This window comes from Etheostoma spectabile, chromosome 9, assembly GCF_008692095.1.
Source record: "Etheostoma spectabile isolate EspeVRDwgs_2016 chromosome 9, UIUC_Espe_1.0, whole genome shotgun sequence".
In the NCBI taxonomy this organism is placed as follows: Eukaryota; Metazoa; Chordata; class Actinopteri; order Perciformes; family Percidae; genus Etheostoma; species Etheostoma spectabile.
In genome coordinates this window covers 9,743,603-9,761,634 of record NC_045741.1, presented here as the reverse complement: position 1 = coordinate 9,761,634, position 18,032 = coordinate 9,743,603, and the positions used below count along the sequence as shown (strand labels likewise).

Here is an 18,032-nt window from a genome sequence, read left to right as displayed (position 1 = left end):
TGAAGAAAGAGCACAAATTGACAAGAGTAGACATGAGAGCAGAGTAGGACCCCCACACCTGGTGTGACGTAGTATAAGACTGTTAATAATGTCATTTTGTGTTATAGATCAAACTGACAGTGAAACTTGGTGCTAACGATAATAATTGCTTCATTTTCCCACAATGCAGCAATAACATTAAAGTTAGATCGGGCAGTCTTTCGAGGAACCCAGGTAGAATCTGTTCCAAAAATGTGTTTTTACCTGTGAACATGACAGTGCCACTGTGGAGCGAATACGGGGATTTACAACAATCAACCACAGACAGTAACACATGCAATGAAAAGGGAGACTGGACTATCAACCAGTATTGCACAGGTAAACCATAGAAGATGCGGAAATTGTTGTGTTTACTGTGGTGGGTTTTTTTCATTAACCTTGGATGATGCTTAATCAGTGCTTTACTGAAGAACATCACAGATGGCCTCTTATTTAGGATTCATATGCAGCAACAAAGACCACAATGTGTATTCCTGGGAAAACAATTGGTGGCATACTCAAAGGGGTGAATCTAAGATCATAAGTTGTGTGGCAGGCTAAACTGAACGCAGCCAACCGGGCCAACTGCCCATAGAATAGGGATGGACACACACTCCACTCTGCGAGGTATTGTAAAGTTCATCTTTTATATTTTGACTGTTAATATCGTATCCATATTGTGAAAGTGGAGAAAAGCTCTTGTCCATTAGAATGAATATTTCTACTTTAATGCCGTTTTTATAGAAACGTCCCAGGAAACTAAACTCGTAACTAAGCATCGAGATAAACGTCCCTCCCTTTTTTTTTGCCCACTTTATGTGCAAAAATTTTTTGTCTTTTAAATGAACCACATGCGACAGTAACTGGATCCCCGGAGGCAGATCGTTGTCCAGCCATCAACTTACTACCGTACCTACAATTAAAGTCCGTTTTGACTGCAAGGATGGTTAGCAAGGAGAATCATCTCTAACGTGGGAGAAGAGGTTGGCATGGGAAATCCAAAGTGTACAGGTAAGATGTTCAGGACAACAAATTCGTGTTGAACACATAGATACAACATCTTGATAACATTTGTTATGCACCTTTGTTGTTATACATGCATGCAAGATTATGATATTACCTTAGCAAAACTGTCAAATCACAGTCACGCCCAAATCCAGTACACGTCCATGCTTACAACCACAACATAGTTTTTTTGTAAAAGTTTTGGGTGATGAAACACTATATGTAATAGTTTTTGCCCATTATCTGAATTTTGCAGTTTTGCTAAACAAACGGTAACAGTAAATAACAAATAGAAAAATAAAAAGGTTTTAACACCACAGAATCGCAACTAACCTCACATTTAAGCTGATATAAACCTGTTTTAAAAGCACAGCTGTAGCTTCATTAATTTAATGTGCATCTTAAGCTGCGCTATTGCTGAGTATACTGTACAAGATCTGAAGAGACAAGGGAGGTATTCTTAACAATGATTTGTGAAGTATACTACTTTGATCTTTTAATTGCTCTTGTTAGAGTTTCTATTTTTACTTCTATTCCTATTACTTGTACAGTATATAACTCCTTATTTATACTTACTATTCCCCCCCCACCCCTTATTTAATCTGTATTATTCTGTGCTTTGTGCCTGCTGCAACAAATGAATGCCTCTTGGGGATCAGTAGAGGCTTCTCTTTCTCTGTGAGCCAGTCTTTTGATTTATGGCAAATGTTTGTGTTTCTAACTAGTTCTGAAAGCAGCTTTTATGCTGCTGACGTAAGAACACCACCTATGTGTTACATAGTTATTTTGTCTTTAGAAATAACATGCAACAGAAAGAACCAATTTGCGAGCAGGCCAGAGCTTGTTGACAATAACAATCGAAATACAGCATACAAGTGAACAGAGCGTTATCGGCGCAAGATGGGTAATCAGAACGATTCACTCTAACCTTGGAGAGATGGTTTGGACGGGATGTACACCGTGTACAGGTGAGACGGTTCAGGTACAGAACACCGTCAGTGTTCGCACTTGTTGTTGCTTTTCTGTTTTTTACATGACACGACATGATTTGACACAATGAATAATCCATGTGTCAGGATTACGTAGTTTGGCCTGCGGATTAAGAGCTGTCAGGAACCTCAACCACTTGGTTTTATTAGTTCTGGTTTACAATCTGCTGCCATAGACATTTCTGTTAATTCCTACGTGTCCCTACTCCAAACAAGGAACGAGTTTAAAAGCATGAAGTGTGAGCTTTGAGCAAAGTGACATCACCGTTTAAGGTTATTGTTATTGTATCATCGACATTTATGATGAGAACCTATTTTTGTTATATTTTTAAGGGGTTACAGTGTTGAACTGTAAATGATGGGATAAAACAGATACGGCTGTCAATTTACACATACCATTGATACAATCACATGAAGCCCACAGGCACAATGTAACAATACTCTATCACCGCAACACTGTCATCACATACAGCAACGCAAAAATAAATAAATAAAAGAGAATAGATATCTACCTAGAAACATAATGGACTTAAAAAAGGACTTATGAGTCATATTGTATTAGGAAAATTATATTGTAAATGATTTAATCGAATCCATTTCAAGTCTGTGATTTCCAAGCACACAACTTCTCATTTTAATTTAACCTAGACAATGGCGCCAACCATCACACCAGACAACGTGGCCATGGCATAAGACTGGGACTAGTATCAGAGATTGGTAATCTCCTAGGACAGGTTACTGTCCCAAGAGTTGCTGAGTGAGCTCCGGGTCAGTCTACACTGGGTTATGAAATAATATAAAAATAGTAAAATACAACCAAAAATGCATGCAATCCCCAGTTAACATTTTTATCCACCAGTGGAAAGGTCGCAAATCGTACTTAGCCCCCCACCAACTGGCGTGTGAACGTACAGTGGAGGTTGAAAGTTTGGCATGGTATACACAGCCTTGTAAACCGCTTCTTGTAGCCGGCAAAGAGTTCTTCAGATCTTGTTGAGGTATCTTCGCCAGTCTTCCTTCCAAAGTCTTCCCGTTCTTGGATAGTTTCTGGCTGTTCTGTCCGCACTGCTCTATCCTTAGATTTCAATTATGTGAGCGTCAGGAGATGTGTAAAGGCCATGGCAAAAAACTTCAGTTTCCCCTTGAATGGAATACCACCTGTATTTGAGGTGTGTTAGGATCATTACCATTTGTAGAAGCCATCCTCTTTTTAACTCAACTTTGGTTTTCAAGATGGTAAAAATGTTAACGTCCAAATTGGACTGAAATTTTATTTGAATCCATTTTTCCTTCTACTCGTAAAATGTTCACCTGTGCAATGGCTGCAATACAACACCAAAACATGATGATCACCCCCATGCTGAACAGTTGGACGAATGTCTTTTCACTAAATTTCTGTCCCTTCCAATGTACCTTTGCCTCATTGCAAAAAGTTCTGTTTGATCTACGGTCGGTTGGTGAGGACCGTAGAAGAGTTTCTTCTGATGGCATCGCATCGACCATATTTTGTACGAGTTCTCTTATAGAGTAGATGGTGTCTACAACTCCAGAGTCTGCGCCGTTTTACTGGATGGATCGTGCAGTCAAACGGGTTTGGATTGCTTTTTTTTCTCACAATCCTGCAGCTGTTTCTGTCCTGATATTTTACCTGGTTTTCCAGATCTTGCTTTCACTTCCAGTCTGATGAACTGCCATTTCTTAATTACATTCCGAACAGAGGATCTGGCATCTGAATAACGCCGTTGCTATCTTCTTATGCCTCTCCCTGCTTTGTGAGCGGCATCTAATTTTCAGTTTACGTTTTAGGACAACTGCTAGAAGAAACCATGGTGCACTGTCTAGTTGTCCAGATGAGCTCGGGCATTTAAAGACTTAAGATTGACATCACCTGGTCCTTTCCAGACGATGATTGAGAACATCCGTGACCCTTCAGGTCTCAGCTTTCCAAAGGGGGAGGTGCACACTATAAAATCTGCAGGGTGCCCCAACTTTTGCAGATCGCTTTTTTTTTTTTTAAGTGTTATTTTGAAAGTTGTAAATGAATGGAAATAAATCTAACTAATTTTGTGACAATTTAGATGAATGCAACTCTGTCATTTGATGCTTTGGAATTTTTCCATCTTTTCTTGGCTTCTTTATGCCACATTAATACACATTTTTTTACCTGGGTGCCAAACTCTTAAGTTTATAGCTGCCACCAATTGACTTTGTGATAGGCTATACAGCACTCATGAAAGCTTGTTGTTGCAACCTTACGTGAAAGACCTCTTTGCACTGGATGCACTTTTCTCGCCTATATTTTGCACTGGTCGTTCAAGTTTTGTATAATTTTTTTCCCATGGTATGATATTAGACCTACTGTGAGTAACGTTTTTGCCAGTCAAAACTGGTCCATCAGGGTCAAAGACATAAATCCCAAACGACTCAGTTAAAGCAACCCTAGTGTAACTTTTTCTCCCACATTCTGTCCCTACAGGGTTGGAAGAGAATTGTCCCATTAATGTCTAATTGGTACTACCGAGCCGCTACCTAATCTGGCAAACTTTGGATAGTAGTTATAGCCGTAGAGCAACGCCCCCCCCCCCAAAGGGAATGCAGAATGGCCGTTCACTGTTGACAAACTACTGAACAATTCTGGAAACATGATTGGTTGAAAATTTCTCTGGTCTTGCTTTAAAGGTGCCCTGCCACACAAAACCGTTTTACGTTGCGTTTCCTGAAAGGGGTAGGTCCATATGTGTTTGTGTTATGTCGTGAATGTGAAATGGTCTGTACCTGTCTGTCAGCTCTAGCATGAAAAGAAATAGTGGAGAAATTAGACACAATTAAAAAGGTCAGTGTGATGTATGTTGCGTGAGCTCGTTAATATCATGAGCTGCTGAGTTTTACTGGGTAAAGGATGCCTGATATCCATGGCTCTCATTGGATAGATGTGAGCCAGTCAGAGTCAAGCAGCTAGCTCATTAAATATTGATGAGAACTGGCACAAAACGGAGCTGAGTCTTCCTGCAGGCTGTCATACCACGCTAGAACCGCTTGTAAACAAGGTAACCAAGGCATGCATTTTTACAGCAGTCTTGGTAGAATGTTCAGACATACCAAAAAGTAATGAAATACTGTGGCAAGGCACCTTTAAACATCATACATCTTTTGCATGACGCTAAACACGGGATGTCAATGCATATACAGTCTAGCATTAACACTATTTATAAAAAAAATCCTTCTGTTAGTTTGTAAATCAAATAATATGAATTTTACGTATTGTTTCATCCTAGTTTAATACTGTTCATGCTTCTATTTTCTTACCAGATGTTCTCAATTTGGTTTTCACTTATACTTGTTGTTTTGCTTTGTGAATCATCTGCCTCTGGTGTCGTCTTGTCTTGTAACATTGCGCCTCATTTTTTAGTTTTCCTGTTTCTGTCACTGTCCCCTTTCATAAAATAAAACAAATCAACTCAAAGAGAAGAAGTGCTAAGGGGACGACCCATTTTATCAAATTGCCATTTTCCATGCATCGATATTTTGTGGCCAGACTATAAAATCATTTCACAGTTGGCCCTTTCTGTGCCTTTCAGTGGCATAACTGTTACTGTGCGCAATCTAAGACCTTAACTGTACCTATATGTTTTTTAGAGAGTGTAGGCTGTGGGAGTCCACCACTCTCACAGATGGAGACATCAAGTACACCTTGAAAAGTAATTACAGCCACAAAGAAAGGGTGAATTCATGTGTCAAATATACTTCACCATGGAGGGTGAGCCTAACAGAACCTGCATCAACGGTAAATGGATCGGACAGATGAGATGCCTCAGTAGTTACAGCTCTTCATCAATCAATCAAAGTTGCAGTTATAGGACAAACTTCAGAGAGTTTATTTCTGGAAATTTTTTTTCTGCGGCAGGGAGAAAACAAGGGGTGTGGGGGTCATTAGCCACAAAAAAAAATTCTATTGAAATCCCATTTCCTGCATTGCGTACTTAAGTGATTAGACTGTGTGATAGCAAACTAGGAAATAATAAATGATCATAATGATAACTTCTTCCAGAATAAGTATACTAAACTAAAACAAATGTCTTACTTTCTTGTGTAGTATAGGGTGCATCACCAAGTCATAAAATAAAACAATATTCTACTTATGTAAAAATGCCGAAATTCTTCTTGTAACTGTCATTCACATCGACTGACCCGAGGTTCAGTGTGTGCAATACCAGTCACCCTTATGGGATCTGGTATAGCTGTCTTGAATTGGGTCTGTATGTTATCTGTATCTTCTGCGGTTTTTCTTTTATGGACCATAAGTCTAATAAAAAGCTATTTATCTATCTATGAATATCAAATAATTTGTGTGTGGGGGTGACCCAAACATATTTTGAACGGAGTGGACATGTCCCCCCAGTCCCAGTGGAAATTAAACCCTAGACGTCTCGCCCAACATGTTTACAGTGCTTTACAGTCATTCCTGCTATAACAAAATGTTATTTGTCTCTTGCAGACCTGTATTGTGAATGAAGACGTTATCAAGAACATAATTATTTAAAATCTAATGACAGGACATTTTTCACTCATGAGAAATGATTGAGTCAAGTGTGCCAGAGGAATCAGTTGGTGCAGTGGCAATGCGGCAGAGGGGTATGGTGGTGAGATTCCCTGCCTACCTGCAGTGAGATTCCTCAAAGTAACACGTTGTGAACATTAAAATAAAACCTACTTGATCTCTTCTCTGTTCGGCTTCACGATATAGCCTACATATTATGAGTAGACTCAACATTTCGTTTGAAAGGTGTTTTTTTTTGGGGGGCTTCTGGGCTTTTGTTGATAGGACCGGAAAGGCGGTAGAAAGGGGGGGACGGCATGCAGCAAGGGGACAAGGGTCGGACTCAAACCTGGGTGCTGCAGTGAGGACTGAGTTCATGGGGCGATGCTAAAGGTGCGCCGAGTGCCTGCAAGTTCACTTCTGTTGACGTTTCAAGTAAATTACAAACACAACAGAGCAAAGCTCCCCCCCCCCCCTAGTTTTGTAACTGTCATGACTAACTGTCAACTACCCACCCCAAACCATCTGTCTGTGATTGGCTGGAATTTGTTTGGTTGTGTTTTGGTGCACCAGACGTGCCCAGAGGTGTTGTTTGACATTTATAACCCCTGTGTTACTCCAGAGACGGATAGATCATGTGCAATGTACTACATTATATTTTTCTGTCTTGCACATGATGAATCAGCAATTATTGAGCCCAATGGAGATTGTACAAAAAAAATAAACCACTGGTTGAGACTAATAGAAATTGTAGTCTAACATTTAATAAAGAATGGAGGTGGGGTAATCTATGTACGTGACTTTTCAATACAATGCTCACTGTACGTTAGTCATGCGTTCATAAGTGTCCTTGTCTAAAGTTTCGCTGCAACTTAGATAGATAATTAGATCAATTTGTGTATTAGTCCCCAATGGGGAATTACTGCCACTGCACTCTGTGTACACACTTTTTGGTATAGTCATCACACACAGGCCTGAAAACCACACCTGCTCAGGACCTACAGGTAAAACGCCAGTAAATTAGAATTTTGAAAAACTGTATTTATTTCAGTAATTGCATTCAAAAGGGGGAACTTGTAATTGATATTATTCATTGCACACAGACTGATGCATTCAAATGTTTATTCATAATTTGATGATTTGAAGTGGCAACAAATGAAAATCCAAAATTCCGTGTGTCACAAAATAGAATATTACTAGGCTAATACAAAAAAGGGAGTTTTAGAAATGTTGGCCCAACTGAAAAGTATAAAAATGAAAATATGAGCATGTACAATACTAATACTTGTTGGAGCTCCTTTTGCCTCAATTACTGCATTAATGCGGCGTGGCATGGAGTCGATGAGGTCTGGCATGCACCTCAGGTGTATGGAGAGCCCCGGTTGCTCTGAGAGTGGCCTAACTCTTCTGCGTTTTGGGTATGATATGGCATATTCCTTTTCACAATACCCCACAAGATTTTCTATAGGGCTAAGGTCAGGGGAGTTGGTGGCCAATTAGAACAGAAATACCATGGTCCGTAAACCAGGCACGGGTAGATTCTGCGCTGTGTGCAGGCGCCAAGTCCTGTGGAACCTGAAACTGCCATCTCCATAGAGCAGGTCAGCAGCAGAAGCATGAAGGTGCTCTAAAACTTGCTGGTAGACGGCTGTGTTGACCTGGTCTCAGGAAACAGGAGGGACACGACACCAGCAGATGACATTGCACCCCAAACCAGCACTGATGGTGGAAACTTTACAAAGAATTCAGGACAACGTGGATCCTGTGCCTCTCCTGTCTTCCTCCAGATCTGGACCTCGATTTCCAAAGGAAATGCAAAAATTTGTTTAGTCGAAAACATGACTTTGACCACTCAACAGCAGTCCAGCTCTTTTTCCCTAGCCCAGTGAGACGCTTTTCGCGCTGTTTCTGGTCAACAGTGGCTGGACACGAGTATGCGGCAGTTGAAAAACCCATGTCTTTCAAGCGTCTCTTGGTGGGGATTTTGAAGCACTGACTCCAAGCAGCTGTCCACTCCGTGAATCTCCCCACATATTTTGAATGGTTTTTTTTTTTTCACAATCTTGACTAGGGCGCGGGTGACCTGTCGCTGTACACTTTTTCGACCACAGGTTTCCTTCCTTTGCCTTCTATTAATGTGTTTGGACACAGAGCTCTGAGAACGCCAGCCTCTTCCGCAATAACCTTTTGTGTCTTTCCCTCCTTGTGCAATGTGCGAGGTCGCCTTTTTGGACAGCTGTCAAATCTGAAGTCTTCCCATGTTTGTGTAGGCTCAGAACTGGACTGAGAGACCATTTAAAGCCCTTTGCAGGTGTTTTGAGTAATCAGCTGATTAGTTTGTGGCACCAGGTGTTTCAAAATTTAACCCCTTACACAATATTCTAATTTTGGACACAGGAAATTTGGATTTCATTTTGTTGCCACTTCAATCATCAAAATTAAATGAAAATAAACATTGAATGCATCAGTCTGTGTGCAATGAAATATAATGTACAAGTTAACCATTTTTGAATGCAATTACTGAATATAATCAGGTTTTTCAAAATATTCTAATTTACTGGCTTTTCCTGTATAAAGCACTAGACATGGAGAGATGTCAGAGGTCAGAACTTGGGAGCAAATAAGTGGCATTTAAAATTTAAAAAAAGTCAAATAATTGGGTATCTGGTTTCCTTCGCCTCTGTAAACATAGTTAGAAATAGTGATAATGAACTCCATACACACAAACACCACAGGTCAGCCTGCCAAAACAATGTCAACGCATAAGAAACCCACCCATGTTTAAGAAACAAAGCCATTAATATATTACACACACACACGCACGCACACACACAAACACGGAAAATATGGAAATGATTTTAAAAACCTTGAACAAACATTGTAAAATATTTCTGAAGTTAAAAAAAATAAAAAAAATTGAGATGAGAAGAAGAAGTATGAAATTTTTCATTTACAAACACAATGGACGAGTGTTAGCGACCAGTGTAATGGCCCGGAGAGGGTCCACAATGTCTCGGAGTGTGTTCTTTCGGAGAACCCACTCAGGTGCAAATCTGAAAAAACAAAACAAAACAATTAAAAACAAACAGAATCCAATTATGGCTGACAAACACATACCATCTGTATATTTCAGACAAATACAGAACCGTGTACACCACACGTATACGTACTTGGCACAGGGCGGGATTTACAGGCGTAGCAGGAACAGCGAAGCTCCCATTGACTGATGCATTCACCTTCTGTTTCATAACAGTTCTTTCGGCGTCCATCTTGTTTTTGCGAGCAGTGAGGTGGTAAATACTGCGTTCCTATCAAGGCCTTGGGTAGCTCATAACCTCCTAAACAAAATAACATTTGCATTACATTTACAAAAATACAATAGCAGTCTCCTGTAAAAATTGAATTTGGTGTTAAAAACATGGCTTAAATTAATGATTCTGGTGTCATTTTTTTGTAAGTCTATAGTAACTACGGACCACAGACGGTGCTTGTCTGCAGGAGGAGAGCGAGAAGGAAGCAGGCTTTGGTGAAGATGCTGCCGCCCTTTTCTGCCACTTATCCCCGGCCTTCTCCGGTTATCTGTGAAGCGGTCCAGTAGCATTCCACAGAGTTCCCACTGAATACACGCCCTCGATGGTCTTGTGGGTACTGAGGAAAGAAAAACCTGAGTGAGTGGAGAGGACATTATTCATTATTTTTATGTTTGATTGTTGATGACCAAGACACTGGCAAAAGCACATTCAAAACACCAATAAAGTAACTTGAAAAGTTAAAAAAAAAAAAAAACATTCTGGTAAAAGAGGAAGAGGATGTAATGCCCAACCATATGCAAAAGGAAATGGGGTATCCGAGCTTGGAGAAAACATTTCCAGTTATCAGAGAATCAGATTTAACCTGCATCTTGTCTGACATCTTGGTGCAATGTCCTCAGTTCAGCTCTCACTGCCAAAAGTATACTAGGATGCCCCGATAGCTCAGGTGGTGAGAGCGGGCGATATATAGAGGTTTACTCTCCTTTGCTGAATGTCATTCCCTTCATCTCTTCTGCTGTCCTATCAAAATTAAAGCTGAAAATGCCCAAAAATAATCCTAAAAAATATATCTTCAAAACGCCTTAATGCCCTCATTACATAATTCCGGCTGACTGCAAGACTGCTTAAAATCAATGTTATCTGCTGGATTGATACTTTTATATAATGTGTTGGGATTTCTTTTTTAAACAAGAATACATACTTACCTTATATTCAGTTATCCAGGTACAGTTATTTATGAAATAACTGGTAAAGGACATGTGACAGATGCAATGTAATCCAGTAGTTAAGTTTGTTGTCATTTTATCATAAAAGTCATGGAATCAGGTCTAAAAAAGTCTGCCTAAATGTGAAATATCAGCTTATAGAACTTTTCTTTTTTTTCCACAAGGAGACAAAAAAAGGTCAGTTGAGAACTTGGTTGAGCAGAGAAGAGAAACTGAGCCTGATGTGAGAAGGAACAGACAGCCTGTGGGGAAGTGAGAGATCAGAGCGGTTTGAGTAAATACTGTGGCGGTCTCATCCATCCTCAGCTAAACTCACTGCCAATAATCATGTGAACTTACTTTCACTCCAGACAACTTGATGGTAGTAACTGATTATCAGCACCGTGTGCGACTTAAACTATTCTTTTAACTCCGTATCCATACAGTCTGTTTGCTAAACATGAAGCTAGAGCCAGGAGACAATTAGCTTAGCGGGAAGCAGCTAGCCTGGCTGTCCAAAAACAATCCATCTACATCCAGGGTTTCCCCTCACAGACCATGTGTGCGGTGCACCACACAATCAAACACGGCCGCAACATATGCGTTTTGTTATTCTTTTTTTATTTTAACATTTAAAAAAATGCAGCGTATTCGTTCAGCTGCATTTCTGAGACACACACACTAAAAATGTCTCGCAGGTACCTGGAGGAATGGGCGGGAAATGCCCCTGGATACCCAGATTTTACGTGATGCAATCAAAAGGTTTGCCCTGTATATAAGAAGGAATGTGGTACATGCTACATGCTAGCAGCAAAGCCACATAACAGCACAACAGTACAGACCAACACTTTGGTCTCATCCTTCTTAGACAGGAGGAGGACGTCATGTATAATAACAAGCAGCTGATGAGCTGATTTTTTATTTATTTTCGGGTTTACATGACAGTTGAATCGGAATTAAAATAAAATAATCATTTAGGTGCAGTGTTTTGAAATTCATGCCTCCCCACCCCGTCTAGTTCCGAGTTGTACCCATTCTCATCTGGTCACCCAAGTTAAAACACAATCTAATATATAAATATCTATTTCTATCCATCTCTTACACTGAATCTTGCTGCTTAAACAGATTGAGTATTGAAAAGTATATTTCCACGACTGAAAAAGGCAAGTGTTGAGGATGAGGCCCAGCCTGAACGGCGCCATCAATCTAAAAATGGACCAGTCCGACCAGTGCTGCTCAAGCAGAAAGAGGTTCAGGGAGAGAAAGAGATTGATCATTAGGCATGAAGGAGTAGGAGGACAGCATCAAACAGCGTGTCCTTCTCTCCTAACACATGGCTTTTTCAGAATCCAACAACATTGCGCCCCCCCAGGAACCTTTCAGCAGTCAAAAGATCAGTATTTTTCTTTTTTACATTATCTTGATATTTCAGACCTGATCACGAGAGCCTGATTACTTTTCAGGCTACATAAGAGAGCAGGTCTTGGGTTTGTACTTGGAGAGTTGAGGCAGGATCGGATGGAGTAGGTGATGATGTCCATGCAGGGGACACTCCTGTTGCAGGAGCGGATGAGTGTGAAGATGACGTGGTGGCACCGCTCTTACCAGCCGCTCACAGCACTCTGGGGACGTCTGGTGTGGTCGTACGTACACCCATATATTTTCTGCATTTAAAGACCAAACAACTAATCATTTAATTCAGGCATAATAATGATAATAATTATTATTTATATCTACGGCTGGGCGATCTATTCTAATATATTATGTTGTGTCTGGTCTGAACCCCTTTGTATTGTGTTGTTTTAAATCATGGACCTTGAGTTGTAAATAAAGAATATAATATAGATTATTATATCTAGGGTTGACAATGGTGTTTAAACTAAATATCTTCACATTTAGATTTTAGATAAATAATCATTATAATGTGGACATAATGGCTGTACAAGGGGTAACAAGACTGGCAATTAAAATTAAGGACAGAAAGAAACAAAGACCCTGAGTAAGAGTTAATTAATAATAGAAAAATTACATAATTGGTAAATGAACGGGAAGCTTAGCATCCAGATGTGTGCAGATATAAATAGAAAGGAACAGTTTCCGTTTCCCTGTTAAGTACACAATAACGCAGCCTATAACAAGCAGGTGGCTTTAGCAAGCTCTTCTTCAAATCTTCACAATACAAACGAAGGTTAGTATGGTAAGCACTATTGGAATATCAACTGAAAATACTATGGAATGACAAATCACCAGAGTAGACTGCAGAGATCCCAAACAAAAACGTGTTCCCGAATATTTAGAGCCCAATTGCACGTTGTGGTTTGATAATGATCAAGGGTCACTTGCTTTTCTGGCCTGGAAAACACAGTTCAAAATCCAATTCACATTGTATTCTCCCTTGTTATGCAACACTGTGGGGAAATGAACTAAATGGAAGCTTAAATCATTTTTCTTCGTCACTCTGAATTAAAAGGGGGAAAAAAAATCTTAAATAACCATTGTTGAAGCAAAAAAAAAAGGGGTCAATTTAAAAGCGAATTATAGGCCTTGAATGGCAAAGTTGGTAAAGTATTAGCCAAGGAAACTCAAAAAATGTTTGTCTATGCAGCACTTATACTGTATGTTTACTGGATGTTTAAATTGCAAAAGGCACATTCTTATGTAATGAACTTTGTATCATCTTGAAAACACAAGCACTTTTGATATGACAAACAACCAAAAGACATCAGAAGAGGAACCGTTTCCCGCACTTCCTACAAAGTCTTCCCGTTTCTCGGTCTAAACTGTTGCACAATACAGTGGGTACAGCCAGACTTGTCTAGAGTGGAATCTAGGCATGCACGATTTGATCACAACAAGCCTGTAAACATAGAAGAGAAGGAGAGCATGCAGCGCTTGGAGCACTTAAAACCTATTTATCCAGTCTATGTTAAAACCACAGAAGTAAGTAGTAGCATTTGTGATGCAGTTGGCACGTAATTAAGAGTAAATGAATCGTTAAATCAAAGTTATTTAAAAATTAAATCGTGAACCGGTAAATCGAGATCACCAATTTAATGCGATTAATTGTGCAGGGTACTGGAATCATAAAAATCAAGTGCTTGAAAAACTAATAGTACCAGCAATGCAGAGTCACCATGATCTCAACTGGTCGCATGTTGAAATGAATTTTGAAAATGCACAGTTTACCCCAATTAAAAAATCATATTTCACCCCTCTCTCTGTTGTGAACAGTTTCATGTAAGAACCCTTTTCTTTCACAAACTACACCTGGCAACTGTAACACCACGCAGAAGGAAGCATACTCAGGAAAAAAATATGCATTTTTGATTTGGGGGTGAACTGTTTCTTTAGTAGACTTATAATAACACTAACTTTGTGAACCAGATTTGTGCTCTGCTGGCCTTACCAACTACATTAAAGGTTGTTTCCAGTAAAGCTGCATTGTGGCATATGGGGGAATTAGCAGGAGAAGCAAACCTTACCCAGGGTTCTCAGGGCTTCTAGGATGTAGGAGAAGTGTTTGTATCGAAGGAGGTATTCGAGGGCAGACGAGGTCTTGTTGCACAGTTTGTCCTCCTCTTTGACGCCGGCAGTGGACTTTGCGTAGGCGGTGTCTCAACTCACTACTTGGCATTGTCATCAGTTGACGGGAGCAGTGTCCTCTCACAAAGCCTGGAGGGAGATGGAGGGAAGAGAAAGAGACGATTGAAAGAAAAATTGTTAAATTATATATTGGTGTCGGAATGCAGTGTCAGGGCAGTGGGGGCCTAAAGGTTAAAGAATCGAGTTTGTGACGGGGAGATCGCGGTTCAATCCCAGAACGACAGGCTAAATCTGGCTGGGGAATGTAAACCACCACTGAGGTGCCCTGAGCAAGGCCCTTAACCCCAAACGGGTATGAATGTGTAATGTGACAAGTCGTCGTGACGTGGACTGTCTCAATCGACTTACTGGACAAATAAAAAAAATGTCAATTAAAACAATGAGGTGCTAATCATTAGGATCAGAGGAGGATGTTTACCATGTGATGCCAAAAGGGAGGATTGAAATAGTTTATCAAGTCAATCAAATTACCTTCATCTTGGACTCTCTATACAATCCATTCCATCCAATAACATTTTATGATGACCATGTATCAAGCTTCCCTGATTTCCCTGAAAATATATAGCCAGGACTCATACTGCCCTCATGTGTTCAAATGTCCAGTTATAGGTTGGACATTGTCAAAAAATATTACTGTTACAGAAACTAACATTTTATGGGACTACTTGTCCACATATAAATAAAAGACGTTTTTCAGTATCAATTCATTTTGTGTCCCGGACAGGGTTACTGGCTGTTTTGCAGATATGGGGACAGTATCAAACAGAAGGACTAGTGTACAAACTACTAGCTTTGGAAGACTCTGGATGTCGTCCTCATCACTTCCATTTAGAGTGCATTTGAAGAGGTTCTCCAAATGGCCTGTATGAACAGGAGGAAGATGATTACAGCAAACATAAACCTGTTACACTGGTCATATGGGCACCTGACTGTTGTATAAGACCCATCTGAAAAAGTGAACCCAGTACAGAAGTCATTTGCTCCAAATTCCCACTGACAGTAGTACCTGAGCTTTTACAATGCCCTGTGTGAACCCGCTTCTGGCGCCTGAGAAGGAGGAATTGCGGACGGCTTGCTGGATGACAGACGCCACCTTGTGGCGAAGAGCTAACCAGCGCTTGAACGCTCTCTGCGCTATGACACTTCCTCTATCTTCCAGATACTGTCTCCTTGCTGCTCGCTCTCACCCATCGCAGAGGAAAAAAGGAAATGTTTGTAGCTTTGAAGAAATGAGCTCCACACTGATTCATTAAATTCATTAGAAGTGCTTTCCAGTGACAGATTGAGTTTTGGAAAAATGGATTTGTTGTTTGTTTCTGTACCTGGATGGTGACGACAGAATGGATTTGTCTTTGGCCGACTCCAAAGCCCAGTGTGCTCTCAGAGCTGCTGGATCTTTATGGCACAGAGTGGTGGAAGATGGCCGATGTAAAACGGAGCGCTGCTCTCGCCTTGGCTCTTTCAAGTACCTGAAACACAATAGCAAGGATTGGAAATTATTTTCTACAAATTAAATTTTATTTTTGGTCAGCTTTTTCCAACAGGCAGTAGTTTCTCCTTCTAGTTTTCCTTATTGTAGTATATTCATTTCTAATTTTGTCTATTGACCAAATCATATGCCATTGTAAGACAATTTGCTCTGAAAGATTACCTGTTAAAACTAATTTTCTACAAGGTTAGTGAATGCCAACTTAAGGCTGTGTTGAAAGGCAGAGACAGTTTTTAGCAAACTATAAACTTTAAATAAAGCCCATTACCTGTCGTCTTGCAATCAGCCTCTGCAGTGTGTTGAAGTGTGATGGCAGCTTTCGTATTGGGTGTAGTTGTTCCTCTCCAACCTGCCGAGCTGCAATGCCGGACCCCCCGCTGAAGTTTCACAGCTGTCTCACGCTCTTTGGAAGATGCGCCTCTGCACTAAGCCTCCAGCACGACTGGATCACAATGGCAGTTCATTTGTCTGCTTATGTCCCTCTGACACACAGCCCCTAAACGCTGCCTGAAGGGTGATGGGGGATTGCTTCATTTTAAGGAACTTTCCCTTTCTTGCCTCTGAAGAATACAGGCGCGATAGTATCTCTGGATGATAATGGCGGACAGGCGCAGGGCCTGGAATTTGACTTCCTCTCTGTGCTTTCGAATGCTGACTGGATCACAGTGGCAGCCTGATGCCAACCGGCAACCTCCTTTCTGACCGCTGGCCTCTGTATTGCTGCTGGACAATGATGGCTGCGCTGCGCATTTCCAGATATTGACTCTTTGTGCTTTAGCTGCAACAGTATTGATCTATATTCGCTGAATCGTAAGCAAGACAATTTCATTTCAGATACTGCTTGGTTCGAGAGCCTCTGTAACCTCTCTGGATAACGCTGGCAGCATGTGCCTTTGTTTGAGGATCTCCTGGATTCATGACAGAAGAAGCTTGGAGTTTGATGACAGCTTTCCTGCCTCTTTGATAATGTTTTACCCTCATGTTCTCTGTCTCTGAGCTCTAAACCTCTGCGTAGACACAGGCTGCCCAGCGTTGCTTCGAAGGCTGACTGCTGTATGTCTCTCGAGGTTTGCTTGGATGACAGTTGCGGCCCTGTGCATCTTGGCAATGTTGGTTCGCACTCGAGGACCTCTGAAAGCTGCCTGAAGAATATGGCAGAATGTCTCATTTTAGGTACCTTTCCCTTTTCTTGCTCGAAGAATACAGGCGCGATAGTATCTCTGGATGAATGGCAGAAAGCTGCATGGCCTGGAACTTGACTTCTCTCTGTGCCTTTCTGAAGCTGACTGGATCACGCGTGGCAGCCTGATGCCAACAAGAAACCTCTTCTCTGACCTCAGGCTTTGTATGCGCCGGCTGGAGGCAACCGTCAGCACTGCGCATTTTTTGGTATTTTGCATATGCTCCTTTGCGGCTACAGTGGCCGATACCTCCGCTGAATGGTTGATGACGGAGGGATTTCAAAGTCAGATACTGCTTGTGTTCACTGTATGTTCTGTACCTCTTCTGGTATAATACTGGCAGCATGATGCCTTTGTTTGAGGCATTCTCCTGGATTTCATGCCACGGAAAAGCATGCTTGGTTTGATGAAGCTTTTCTACATCCTGATAATGTTTTACTCAATGTTTCTCTGTCTCTGAGCTCTAAATCTCTCTGTAAGACACCAGGCCCCGCGTTCTTCCGCTAGGCTGACCTGCTGTTTATGTCTCTTGAGGTTGACTTGGATGACAGTAGCGGGTCCCTGTGCATCTTGCAGATGTTGGTTCGCACTCGATGACAGCTGAAAGCTGCGTTTTCGGAAGAATAAGGCAGAATGTCTCATTTTTAGGTACATTTCCTTTCTTGCCTCTGAAGAATGAAAGTGCGCGATAGTATCTAGTGATGGATAATGGCAGGGAAGACGCATGGCCTGGAATTTGACTTCCTCTATGTGCTTTCTGAATGCAGACTGGATCACTCTCCCCGGTGGCAGCCTGATGACATCGATGTAGCCGCAAAGGAGCATATGCAAAAATACCAAAAAATGCGCAGTGCTGCTGTTGTCCTCCAGGCAGCATACAGAGGCCAGCAGGTCAGAGAAGAGGTTTCTTGTTGGCATCAGGCTGCCACCGTGATCCAGTCAGCATTCAGAAAGCACAGAGAGGAAGTCAAGT

General features: G+C 41.1%; 1 protein-coding gene and 1 long non-coding RNA gene across 2 annotated transcripts in view; one reads left to right on the top strand and one right to left on the bottom strand.

Moving 5' to 3' along the window:
• The first annotated feature begins 1,953 nt into the window (after positions 1-1,953).
• LOC116696272 (uncharacterized) lies at positions 1,954-6,544 on the top strand. Its single transcript, XR_004333669.1, has 3 exons — positions 1,954-1,991; positions 5,649-5,826; positions 6,508-6,544. It is a non-coding gene; the product is annotated as an uncharacterized LOC116696272 (long non-coding RNA).
• A 7,865-nt stretch (positions 6,545-14,409) lies between these two features.
• The window catches only part of LOC116695758 (abnormal spindle-like microcephaly-associated protein homolog), a 4,323-nt gene continuing 700 nt past the window's right edge, over positions 14,410-18,032 (bottom strand). Inside the window, exons 2-4 of the mRNA XM_032526212.1 lie at positions 16,437-16,620; positions 15,712-15,858; positions 14,410-14,458 (exon numbers count right to left, since the gene is read on the bottom strand). Of these exons, the coding sequence (XP_032382103.1) occupies positions 14,410-14,458; positions 15,712-15,858; positions 16,437-16,620 (380 nt within the window). The remainder of the gene's footprint in view (positions 14,459-15,711; positions 15,859-16,436; positions 16,621-18,032) is intronic.